Raw genomic sequence first — 13,935 nt, 5'->3', positions numbered from 1 at the left:
TTCTCTGCTCAATAGGTTCAAACCCTTGAAATTTAGGTGTCCAAACCTTTAATGCCACAACCATGAATCTCTTTCACTTGTTGACAAGAGGCATCTTTGATCACCAACTTGAATACCTATCTTGAAGGTTCTGTTTGAGGATAGTGGTGCCTTCAAGATGTTATTCTTGTCTTGATCAAAAACTCTGAGCATACCATCCTTCATCTCCATTGAGTAGCCCTTTTCAAGTAGTTGGCCTAGGCTTATCAAGTTGCTCTTCATTTTTGGAACATATAGCACATTGGAGATGTATGCCTTCTTTCCATCTTTTCTTTGTATCACTATTTTTCCAATACCTTCTACTGAGACTGCACTGTTATCAGCAAATTTGACTTTGCTTTTTGTAGTTTCATCAAGAGAAGTGAACCATTCTTTCTTTCCAGTCATATGGTTTGAACAACCTGTGTCCAGGTACCACACATCAGATTCTTCATTCGAATTTAAGACTGTTGCCATCAGAAGATAGCGTTCTTCACCATCTAACTCATCACCTTGTGCCAACTTGACCTCCTCATCTTTCTTGTTTGATCCTCTGTTTACTCTGCATTCAGCAGCATAATGCCCATAGTTTCTGCAATTGTAACATTGCACTTTGCTCTTGTCACCTCTTCTTCTGGTCATAAGAGTTTTGTTTGAATTTTTCTTGTGATCATAGGAATTGGTTGCAGAGTTGAGTTGTTTTTTGTGATGATGATGTTGAACCTTCTTCACTCCTAGAGCCTAGGCAGTTTCTACACTTCTCATTCTGCCATTTGTCTTTGTTTCTTCTGTTCTTATTCCACTGGCCAACAAATTTCTTGGATTGTTGAGCTTGTAGTGCATGATCTTCATTGGTATCTCCATGCCTCTCTTTCAATCTCTGTTCATGAGCTTCAAGAGAGCTTTGCAATTCCTCCAATTTGTAATTGTCAAGGTCTTTGGACTCTTCTATGGCCACAATTATGTGATCAAATTTAGGAGTTAGAGTCCTTAGTACCTTTTCAATCACTGATTTCACTTTGAATACTTTGCCACAAGCCTTCATCTGGTTAGTTAATGTGAGAATCTTGGCAAGGTATGTTGATATGCTTTCATTTTCTTCCATCTGAAGTAATTCATACCTTCTTCTTAAGGTTTGTAGCTTCACTTTCTTGATTTTATCAGCCCGTTCATGACTTTTCTCCAAGCTATCCCATGCTTCTTTTGCTGTCTTGGCACCAACAATCTTTTCAAAGTTGCCTCCATCAACACATTGATGAAGTAGGAACAAGGCTTTACAATCCTTCTTCATTGCTTCCCTATGGAGCGTTCTTTGAGCTTCACTTGCATTATCTCCTAATTCTTGAAATCCATTATGCACTACTTCACTCACTTCTTGGAATCGAAAAATGGTGTGCATTTGTATCATCCATCTGTCATAATTCTTGGAATCTAGAATTGGTAGTGTCATGGAGAATCCATTGTTGTTTGCCATCTTTACCTCTTCTTGCAGAGTTACCAGCTTGCTCTTTCACTTCCTTCCTCCTTGATCTTCTTGAACAAGAACCACACAAAAACTTGCTCTTCCTAGCTCTGATACCACTGTTAAACCAATGCCAATTCAAACCACCCTGCTGCATACACAATGCACACACTCACTCCTTCTTGCAGTAACAAAGAGGCAATGGAAATTGAGAAAAGAAGAGAAAGAAGAGTATAAGGAGAAGAAGAAGAAGTATATCAATGAATGACCTCTTGTATTGAAAATGAATCTTTACATACCAATACACTACACACTCTAAATCAAAGTCTAACAACTACTACTATTTATAGTAGTTTTCCCAACCTACTTAACTAACCAAAGTTTCTATAAAAGGAAACTATGCCAATTATACAATAAAGGCTAGAATTACATTCCCTCTAATACTCCTGCCATTCATTCGGGCAAATAAAGTGAATAAGAATACTTCATATATTTAATTAAAATAATTATAATTTTATACAAATTGCTCAATGTAACAATCCTATTATTATTATAATAATTTATTTATCAAATTATTTTGGAAATCTAATAGTGAGGTTACACTCTATCTTACTTTCTGCTTCGAGCTGAGAAATAGTTGCGATCACTTATATTGCCTATGTTATTTATCGAACTGGGAAGTTGGTTAACGACCAATACTGACTCTTCATTTATTATTCTCTCTTTTAGAAAATTTAAGTTATTTAAAAATAAACATGTTTTAATTATATTTTGGAATTCAATGGAGAGGTTATGACTCGTGTTGTATCTCCCTACCTCAATCCGAGAAACGGTCATAGTCACTAGTACTGTTTATGTTATTTATCAAAGTCGGAAGAGAGTAAACAATCAATGATGACTCTATGTCAATCAGTTCCCATTCAATTTAGCTCAAACAAATTCCTAATATTTTTTATCAAATCAATTTAGTAATTTCCAAACCCATAACTAAGTAGTCTTAATTCTCTATTATTTTTAGGGATACGTATGAGCAAGATCTTATATTGTTATACACAACAAAAAATATAAAAAACATTTCCTCTCCTATTAACACAAAAAATAGAAATTTTTGTTTTATTAATTAAGTTTTCTTTTCATAAATGGTATAATAAAGTCTATGCAATCCATGAGAGTATCATCTTAATATGAACAGACAAAATATTAATACATTCTAATTGACTCTGGAATCTAATCTCTAATTTATATAGATCAGTTTGCACCAAAATAAGCTTAAATTGAGTTTTCTATGTATTAATCATGAAAAACATAGTAACCTAGTCAAGAATTGGGGCGTAACAATATTCAATAGATAATTAATATTTTCTATATTTAATTTTATTTAATAACTAATTCACATAAATAATAAAAAAACATTAATGAATACAGATGGAGAAAAATGTATATTATGAAGAAAAATTACTAATTATTATATAAATCAACACAATTATTATATCTATTAAAGAAGTTATTTTTGCATTTGAGCATATAAATATGAATGAAAATAGTAATAATACATGAGAGTTCTACCATCCTTATTCCAATTCAAAGAAACATTCACTCGAGTCTTGTACCAACTTAGATTTAGCATTTGAATTTAATATGGTGAGGATCAGACTAAGTGGTCTTCGCTGACCGAACTTAAAAATAGTTTTGGTTTGGATTCTTAATTGAATGAAGGATTGGACTGCATTGAACTAGCAAAATTCCAGTCTAATTGTGTTAAACTCAATTAAACCAGAAGGCAAACATGACGGTTTACTTCAAATTTAAAAAAACAAAACACTATTATATTATTTTGTTTTACTCGGATACAAAAAGGCTCATAAGAGTTATAAATTCTTCCCTCAAGAAATAAAATGTGAATAAGAAACTTTAATGAATAATGCTCTGAATTTTATTAATGATTGAAAAATGATTTTAGCTACAAAACAAAACCCTTTATTTATAAGACATAAAAGGTAGTTAGAAAATATAACAACTTGAATTACTAACAAAATGCACAATAAATACGTGCTAAATATCATAAGGAATTAGAAATATGACACTTGCTTGTATCGTAAGTAACTCTAGGCTGCACTAGACAAGAATTGTTACTGACCTTGTTGGCTAAGGTTTAGTCTAGGTTGGTTTATCTCTTACCGAGGATGGCTTGATTCTGACCGAAGATAATTCGCTTAATGATCGAGACAACTGACCCATGTGTCTCGGGCAAAATGTTACTGCACTAACCTATCAAGCTAGAAGGCTTGGCACGTTTTGGCACAATTACAGGCGAGATGACACAATCAGGTGCAATATCTAGTACGATCAAGCAATAAGTTGGCCTGATCATGGGTGAAGGTTGACTAGACTTTGGTGCATCAACAAGTGAGTATCGGTCATATCTTAGCGCATCAGAAGCAACCATTGGCTCATCAGCATGTGAGTCTCAGTCAGATCATGGCGCATCAAGAGCAACCCTTAGCGCATCAACAACACCTCTTGGCGCATCAGCAACTAGACTTGGCACATCAATATTTAGCCTTATTCCTGGTCTGGGCGCATCATGCTCAACATTGTGCACAATAACATTGGTCTTGACCATTTGAGTGGTATGGTTAGGCACAACTTCATCTTCCTTTGGCACATCATTATCATTGTTAGTATGTAAACAATTATTATTTAAATTTGATACCCCGACAAGTTAGGGCACATATGTCTATGAGATCCAACTTGGTATGAATGCTTTTGTAGACAGTTGGTCCAAAAGCCTTTGTTAAAGCATCAATAAGCTATAAATGAGTTGCTACAAGAAGAATTTTAATCAAACCTTGACATCATTTTTCTCTTATGGTATGACAATCCAATTCCATGTATTTTGTCCTTTCATGAAAAACACGGTTTAAAACAATGTATATAACAGACTGATTATCACAATATAGTAATATAGACAAAGAATAAGCATATTGTAAACCTTGACTGCACTGGCCCATCAGGCTTGAAGGCTTGGCATGGTTTGGCACGATGAGGTGCAATATCTGGCACGATCAAGCAATAAGTTAGCCTGATCATGGGCGAAGCTTGACTAGACTTTGGCACATCAACAGGTGAGTTTTGGTCAGATCTTGGTGCATCTAGAGCAACCCTTGGCTCATTAGCAGGTGAGTCTCAATCAGATCTTGGTGCATCACGAGCAACCCTTAGCGCATCAACAACAACAACCCTTGGCGCATTAGTAGCTAGACTTGGTGCACCAATATTTAGCCTTATTCCTGGTTTAGGTGCATCATGCTCAACATTGTGCACATCAACATTGGTCTTGGTCATTTGAGTGGTATAGCTAGGCACAACTTCATCTTCCTTTGGCACATCATTGTCATTGTTAGTATGTAAAATATTATGACAATTATTGTTTAAATTTGATACACGAGTCCAAAACAAATGGAGAGATTACATTAATATAATTATAATAATTACTAACAGAGAAAAGATGTACACTCATGATATATGAGTTTGATACACTGTCACTGTATCATTCAATATTCATGTTTAATCTTAATTAACTTTTCAAAATAAAATTAATACAAATGAATAATGGATGATGTATTGAAAGTATATAACCATTTAAACCGATTAAACTCACAAAAATATATCTTCCCAATGTAAGGGTTGACTCCAATTTCATAACCTTGCATGGAATAAGGAAGAATACTAATATAGAGACATTATTACAAAAGTTACAATTTTTAATGAGCATCAAACTTATTTTATTTGTTCAACACAAAAAAGCTTGAAATCTTATTTTTAAATAAAACAAGTTGTTTCCAATTATCACATTAAATTCAACTCTACACCACCAGGAAGCCTAAATATCAATCTTTATCTCACATTATCAATCTTATTTGGTTGAGATTAGTAAAGGGAAGAGAGAGATAATAAATAAATAATGGTATTATTGCCTATTCATAAAAAAATCATCTCAACGTTAGAATTCTATATTTTTTTCTTACTTTATTCTCTCTATTCATACTTTATATTCTTATCTTCCCTTGTACCTTAAAAATAGTAAATATATAAATCAATACAATTATTACATTTCTTAACCAACATTTTTTAATTGAATATATAAAAATGAATGGAAATAGTAATAATAAATCAGGATTCTATCATGCTTATACCAATTCAACACTATAAAAACGAAACATTCTCACGTTTCTTGCACCAACTCAGATTCAGCACTTGTAATACACATGAGGAAGAATCCACATATATAGATATTATTACAAAAGTCACCATTTTCTATGAGCATCAAACTTAAAATATCACTTGAAGACATGAGGAAACCTAAATATCAATCTTTAACTCAAAATATCACTAAGATGAGGAAGCATGGGAGCACTTCAACTTCACTAGTATGCAAATGCAGCAAAGCTGAAATAACAATCATAGATAACACCAAAAAGGATCTAAATAAGTGTTCAATTATCAACATCCATTGCAAAATTAGGAGGGTCATAATTCAAGAACTTAAACAAACAGAGGATGAGGAAAACAAAGATATAAACTCAATTGAAGACATCTAAATTGGATATAAACATGACCAATATTCTATATACATCAAAGGATAGAACTATGAGCACTTAAATCTATTTTTTCAAGATTAAGGGAAAATCATGAAAATTTTATAGTATTTGAAAATCATGAAATGTCAAACTGCAATATCATACATGTTTCACTTCTAACATTCCTAAATATTATACAAGTATCACATGCTAAAGCAAGCACAACTAAGATCCTAGTACCTAAGTCTGAGACAAAGCATCATCAACAAAGGCAAATTTAGAAGAAAACAAGCCACTCAAGCCTTTTATAAAAGAGGAAGTAAACAACTGGAATAAAGACCAAATTAAATAAGAAACATTATACACCAGCAAACATAAAACATTGACTTACATTGCTCATATATTTCCTTACACCAATAACAACGAAAATAACTGAGGATGATCCCTTTCAAGTGGGTAGTAACAGTTACTACAATGATTCACATTGCCTCTTGATCTCTGTTTTTCTTTTTAGCTCCTGAATTTCTCAAATGCTCTCTGATTACTATATTAGACAACAAATCAGAAAAACTATACATATAATTTCTTCATTTTCTTTCCTCAGATTTTCACCCCAACCAAAGAAAAGCTAAATGAGTGTTGAAGATAGTGAATTACTTCCATTGTGCCTTGAACATAAATCTTTTTCCTTCACTGTCCTCTATTTCTTCTATTAAAACTAGAGGTAGATAAAATAACTTAACCAACCCAACAACCCCTATTCCGGCCAAAAGAAAACCCGACTAGATTATATGAAGAGGCGACTAATGCGTGTGCAACCATTTTTTAATCATTTATCAAGTCCAAAATAAAACAATTTATCAAGAATAACATTTCATTCATTTAGGACAAAATAATAGAGCAATTTATTCAGGTCTTATTTATGAAAATAAGGCAGATTAAACAAACAATTTTCTCATTCAAAAACAAGCTTATACTCAATTAAAAGACTAGATCTGATAGAGAAACTTGAATCCACCCATGAGCAGGAGTCATGGGACATTTATCCTGAGTTGGTGCACAAAATGCCAATAATACTTAGACCAAAGACATGATTCAACAAGTACAAAATCAATAAACCAAACTTGGCAAATTTTATAAAGACGAACAAACTTAGATATCCTTAATTAATAAGGGGCCAAACAAGGTGACATGAGACTCTCAATGTAAGTAGTCCCTTCAAACCAAATCTTCTCATTCTGAAACTCGAGATATTTGAATGATTTGTGTATGGGATTATAAAGAATGAATACACCATCAAACTTGATATGCAATAGGACTTCACCCGTATCCAACATAATGAAGGGTTTAGGAAAATAACCATAAATATGTTCAAACCCAACATCCCCATAAAAAATGTTGAGCAATATAGTCCAAGACTCTGTAACTCCATACTCTTTCATTTGCCACAAGACAAAATGAGTGCCATCAAAGTCATAAGAAAAACAAAGGCAGCCTCCTAAAACCCACAACTTAGGACTTCCAATAGGCTCATATTTATCGACAACGGGCAACAAAACCTCCACACAAGTCTCTTTACCAAGGTCAACAGAAACAACCACTAGAGAACCTTTCGCATCCGGCCGAACACACAACCAATTAAGAGTGTTACTCACCAATTTACCACACCAATCACTGTATCTACTGGTACATGTATGCCCACGACTAGGAACAAACGGAAAACTCGGCATCTTCCTCCAAGAATTGCTGGGATCACCCAATGTATAAACCTGAACTAAGGTTTTGTCCTCAACATTCTCAACCTGAGGATCACAATATACACCCACAGTTTTATAACTATCACTGAGATGATCATACCCAAAACCAAACCTAGTTAAACAATGGTTACCACCCCAAGGGTGCGAAATGCGCGGCGACTTAGATTCCGATCTAGTCATTGGGTTCAAATAGCACGCATAATGATTCGAGTAATCATCAAAATAAACCCAACATATCAATCCATTGCAGGACCCAACAACGAGTGGTTCACTATGCAACTCCGCGGATAATAGCGAATCGAAAGGGGATTGTGATGGGTTGTCAATTAGGGATACAAGAGATTGAGAGAATTGTAATCCAGGAACGTTACCCAGAATATTGCGCCCTAATAAACGGTGATATTGGAGAGTGGAATCAGAAGCTGAATGATGAAGGTGTTTCTTGACAAAATTGGGTGTGAAGATTAGTGAATTCCATGATTTACAAACACTGATGAATCGAAGGAGTGATTTAACAGGAAGCTTTAATAGGATTTCAATTACTAGTTCATCAGGGAGTAGTTCTGATGATAAAGGCATTGTAACGTACGGTGGTGCGTTGTTCAGAGGCGGTGGTGGAAGAAGACAGCGCCGTCGTCTCTTGGGGCTGGAGGCGGCGGTGGAAGAAGTGTATGGCATCAGGTTCTATTGATGGGTGTGAGTGAGTGGTATCTATTTATAGATTTAATTTGTTAAAACCTTTAAAATCGTAGATTTAATATGATATTGATTAAAAAGATATTTATTGATAGATTCACTTTTGGTAAAATCTTATCATTTGGATTTGATTTGATATTGTTAAAAAAAAAGTCTAAGGGTAAAATTTTATATATTTACGTGTCATCCATTAATATTTAGTAAGGGTGACAATTGGATGAGTTTGGATGAATTTGGACTGTAATGGATGGAAAAAAACTATCTATCAATCCATATAAATTTATTATATCACATTTTTAAATTATTCAATCCACCTTTATTCAATGGATTGCAATCCATTCATTCTATTAATCTATCCATTATAATGGATTGGATAGATATCCAACCCACTTTTTTTTTAATTTGAACTAAATAGGTTTAATAAAGCAATTTGAAGAAAAAAATCTTTTAAAAATTATTATTTAATAAATCATTTTTAAAAAAGTTACTTTTAAAAAGTGTTTTTTTTTTAAATTAATTTTCTTAAAAAACACTTTTAAAAAACGCTTTTTTGATAAGCACTTTTAAAAAGATGAATTTGTGAAGTTTTTTTATAAGTACTATTGGCAAAAATCTCTGGTGCAGCATAATTGGTAGGAGTGTAAAAGTTTGGTTCGGTTTTTAACACAATTTGGTGACCAAACCGAACACCAATATATGGTTCGGTTCTAATTGATTAACCGCAAATTTTATTTAGAAACCGAACCGAACACAATGATATGGTTCGGTTCGGTTCCGCGGTTTTTCAACTTTTTAAAAAATCTTTTAAGAAATAGTTGAACAAAATTTGCAAAGTATAGAGTCAACTAAATGAATACTAAACACATCAATAATAAAAGTATTTAATACTTTTTCTAGTAAAACAATAATAATTCAACATCTCAACGCATCACAAATTTGAAATTTTAGTCCACAATATCCAACAAAATTTAAGAATGACAAATTTGGTACCAATTCTTTAGTCTAAGAGTAACACCTAATACTCTACGACATTAGTAATGTCCTCAAGTTCTTTCTTTATTTTATTTTAGTTCCTTAATTTCTTTATTTAATTAATTTCATCAGTGATTAGTAACAAAATGTATACTAGTTTTTTAGTTTTCTTTCTATCTTCTTAATGGATAATAGAGATAATAGATATTTAGGTTTGTTTACTAAATTATTTTTTATATTTGCCTCTTATTTATAGCCTATATTTATTAATAATCCTAAATTCTTAATTATATTTTATCTCCTAACTTTAAAGTTTAACTATCCAAATATAAAATAAAATTATTTTTTAATATGTGGTTCGGTTCGGTTCTAACGGTTCCAAAATTTACAAAACTGTGAACCGAATCGAACTTTAATGGTTCCAAATAAAAAAAAACTGAACCGAACCGCAGAATCGAACCAAACTGCATTTTATGGTTCAGTTTCACAGTTTAAACCGAAACTTCTTACACCCCTAATAATTGAGACTTTCACAAGTTGTATGCAACAGTCCATCATCCTGAAATATTTTACTTTGTTATTATATTATCATATTAGTCAATAACCAAAATGATATATTTATACTTTGCATTAAGATGTTGGGGTAAAGTACTAAGACAGAAATCGTTTATACTTTTTTTATAATCATCTTTTAAAATCACAATTGCAATTTTCAACTTTTGTAATGTGTAGAGGATTATGCTTAGAAAGGTGAGAGAGATTTTTTATATTAATATTGAATTATTGGAAAAAAAATGTTTTTATTTTTATTTTTTGGATGGATTGGGTATCCATCCAAATGGATATACTTGCGGATATCCATTAGATATAATGGGTGGATTTGAGTCCATCCATTATCAACATTATTCATTGGATTATATCCATTAGTTCTAACGGATAGATTTAGATGGATTTAATTTGGATGGATTTTGGATTATGGATAATTTTGCCACCTCTAGTATTTAGATTATTATTTTTGAAAAATCAATAATGATTAAATATGAGTGAAGAATAATAATATTGTATAAAATTCATATATTGTTAGTGCGTACATTTTTTCTTAAGAAAAATTTTAGTTTAGTAAAATTTGTACACAATTATTATGTTATCAATGATGAGTAAATATGAATGATAAAATAGTAGTGTATAAAATTAATACAATATCATTGTATATATTTTTTCTCTTAAGAAAAGAGTGTAATATGCATGTAGAGTCTGTGTAAAATTTGTACACAATGACTACATCATCCATTATTTATTTAGATTTTTTTTGAAGAGTGAATGGTGATTAAATATGAATGATGAATAATATAGTGACTATTAATGTTTTATTGGGTTGACAAGAGAAAACAAGAAGACAGTGAAAAGTGAGAGAAAAAATAGGTGAGAAAGAGAAAGAGAAGAATTACAGTAGATTTTTGTGATTTTTCGTATAAGAGAATGATAAGAGAAAATGAATATAAAGATATATTTTATTCTCTTACTCTTTTGTTTGGTTGAATAAAAAATAAGAAAAGAGATATGATGTTATGGTTTAAATGACATAAATGTCCCTAAAGTAAATGAAAGAGAAAAAATTGTTTTTTATTATAATTAAAAATAAATATTATAATTTTAGATTAAATATTTTATTATAATTTCAATTATTTTTAAATAAAATTTTTATATTTAAAAAAGATTTATGTATGTTACAAGTATTTAAAACAAGAGAAAAGATGTATGTACTACTAGTGTAAGAGTCTTGTAAACTATCATTATATTATTCACCTTTTATTTTCAATTATCATTTACTAGGTATTAAAAATGTATTTAATATGTATACACAGACAGTGTAAGTGATTTTTACACTGTCAGCAAATCATCCACAATTGATTTATTAATCACTATGGACTCTCAAACAAAAGTAATACAAATCAACTGTGGATGATATGCTCACAGTGTAAAAAAACTTTACAACATTAGTGCACAAATTTTAAACTCATTAAAAATTAAAATAAATAAATGATGAATGATACATTGACTATGTATAAGTTTTTAAACTATCAGTGCATAGATATTACACTTTTAAAACAAACAAGTAGAAAAGTTTGAGGGTATATTTGACATTTCAATAAAATTATCATTTTATCTTCTCTTTCTCACCCAACTAGATGAGAAATAACTTATTGTGGGTCTCACGCCTTTTTTACTCTCTCCTCTCTTTCTCCACCCACAACCAAATCAGAGAAATTTCTACTTTCTCTTCAATCTCTCAATATTTTCTGTCCACTATAATTTTATCCCACCAAATAAAGGCTTAGTGTAGTGAACGTAAAAAATTATATTATTGTATAAAATTACCACTTATATTATTTCCTACTATCATAGAGGAAATTAACTTTATGTACCCAAAAAAAGAGGAAATTAATTCACCATCCATGCCTCGAGAAATAAACCGAAGAAAAAATGTAAAATGGATTATATGTTTGTTAGTATAATAATGTATATATTTATCTAATTTTCTACTATTTTTTGTCTTTGATAATATAAGATATTTATATAGAAAATCTTCATGGGCAATTTTATAAGGTATTTTGTATTTATTACTACTAGCGTGTCGACCGGCACTTTGTGCCTTGTCGACCCGCATTCATATTGCAATATATAAACTTAAAGAAAAATGTTGATTTAAGAAGATAAAAATCATTATAAGATTGTTAGATATTAGTATTGTGTGAAAGTTTTTATTAGTTATTAAGGAGAAATGTTAAAAAAATAAAAATGTAATATTAAAATTATACCATATATGGTGGTTACCACTTGTTTTGGCTTTATTAATAGTATTGTGTGAAAGTTTTATTAGTTATTAAGGAGAGATGTTAAAAATGATAAAAATGGAATATTAAAATTATGCCATGTATGGTGGTTACCACTTGTTTTGGCTTTATTAATAACTAGTGTGTACAGACACTTCGTGTCTGCCGGCGAATATTGTGTAATACTACATATTCAATTTTTATATATTTCATTTTTTGAATTAAAATGTATTTGTTGTGTTCGGTATACTTTATATTATATTTTTGTGTGTTTATGATAATGTTTAATTTAAGGTGAGATATTTGGTTAATTAATGTATTGGTGGTAGTTGCTTAGGATTATATAGTTTTTTTTGTAAAAATTAAATAATATTAAGAGCAATATAGGAAATGAAAATTACACCAAGATGGAAGTTATTTCAAGTTTTGGCTTTATATATAGTATAGAAGTATAGATATAGATATACATGAAACATTTATTATTTTCTCATTTGCTTATATTACAAGTTTTGATTATCTTAATTTTTATATTAAAAGATGATTAGTTACTTAATATAGGCAATATATGAAACAGATGAGAAGATAAGTTTTATAATACAATCAATATATAAATGATAAGGGTTAGCATGTCAAAGTTGATTTGGTTAAATTTTATAAAATAAATCTTAAGTTTGTCCTTATCAATTATTTATAAAACAAATCAAACATGATAAAAAACAACCCATTACAACAATAGTCAAAACTTTTATTCATTATCTTTATTTTATCAATTGTTATTTCAAAACTTTTAATCATTTTCGTTTCATTCTCTTTATTTTATCCATTGTTATTTCAAAACTTTCATATACAATGATCAATTACAAAAACAACACATCACAGTAATAATAGTCACTATCATAATTGCTCTACCATTCATTACTTTTTTCCTCTTATTATTATCATCTACTCCACTAACTTTTATTGTTATCATTACCATGACCACTATTACTGCAATTTTAGGATGATGCACTTTAAATTATAAGGTAACACTTATTTATATTCTTAACAGTTCCAATTATAACGAAATTGGAGGTAGATTTATAAATCTGTACCACAATTCTAATTTGATTTACCAAACCGATCCTATTCATATTATCGGTTACCACAATTTGTTATTCATATTTTTTTCAATTCTAATTGTATTTCTTGCAAAATGCATTGAAGCCAGAATCATCTTCTTTGGAATTGATGCAAATACCATCTCTTCTTTCGAAGAACACAACTTCAAGAAGTATGAGTTTTGTAGTATATCTCATGGCGGAAAAAGAAGAAAAGCAGAAGCTATCAAAAAGAATAATAACACTCTAATACCATGTTAAAATGATATGAACCATTAAAGAAATCTTCTTGATGAATCAAGAAGTACGAAATGATGCATGAATGAGAAATTGAAGAAAGAAAGAGAAATAATAGAAACTTTATTTCTCATTGATAGAATTAGAAAGAAATACAATGGTTTATCTATAGAAAACCAGAAAAACTAATAACCAACTATCTAACAACCAATTATCTCAATAATGCTTTAACAAGTTAAAAAATAAGTGATCTAATTTCTGACAACATATATAACTTCTAAA

The 13,935-nt window shown here is 30.6% G+C and overlaps 3 protein-coding genes across 3 annotated transcripts; all 3 read right to left on the bottom strand.

The window, feature by feature from the left end:
• Positions 1 to 48: 48 nt before the first annotated feature.
• LOC109337785 lies at positions 49 to 660 on the bottom strand. The gene has a single exon (XM_019574835.1). It carries the CDS (start codon positions 658 to 660, stop codon positions 49 to 51), a length of 612 nt encoding a protein of 203 aa, XP_019430380.1.
• Positions 661 to 688: 28 nt separating this feature from the next.
• LOC109337784 lies at positions 689 to 1,492 on the bottom strand. The gene has a single exon (XM_019574834.1). It carries the CDS (start codon positions 1,490 to 1,492, stop codon positions 689 to 691), a length of 804 nt encoding a protein of 267 aa, XP_019430379.1.
• Positions 1,493 to 6,903: 5,411 nt separating this feature from the next.
• Positions 6,904 to 8,487, bottom strand: LOC109337783 (F-box/kelch-repeat protein At3g23880-like). The gene has a single exon (XM_019574832.1). It carries the CDS (start codon positions 8,394 to 8,396, stop codon positions 7,227 to 7,229), a length of 1,170 nt encoding a protein of 389 aa, XP_019430377.1. The 5' UTR covers positions 8,397 to 8,487; the 3' UTR covers positions 6,904 to 7,226.
• Between the last annotated feature and the right edge of the window lie 5,448 nt (positions 8,488 to 13,935).

Source organism: Lupinus angustifolius, unplaced genomic scaffold, assembly GCF_001865875.1.
Source record: "Lupinus angustifolius cultivar Tanjil unplaced genomic scaffold, LupAngTanjil_v1.0 Scaffold_10_172, whole genome shotgun sequence".
Taxonomy (NCBI): domain Eukaryota; kingdom Viridiplantae; phylum Streptophyta; class Magnoliopsida; order Fabales; family Fabaceae; genus Lupinus; species Lupinus angustifolius.
This window is presented reverse-complemented; position numbering and strand designations above follow the sequence as displayed.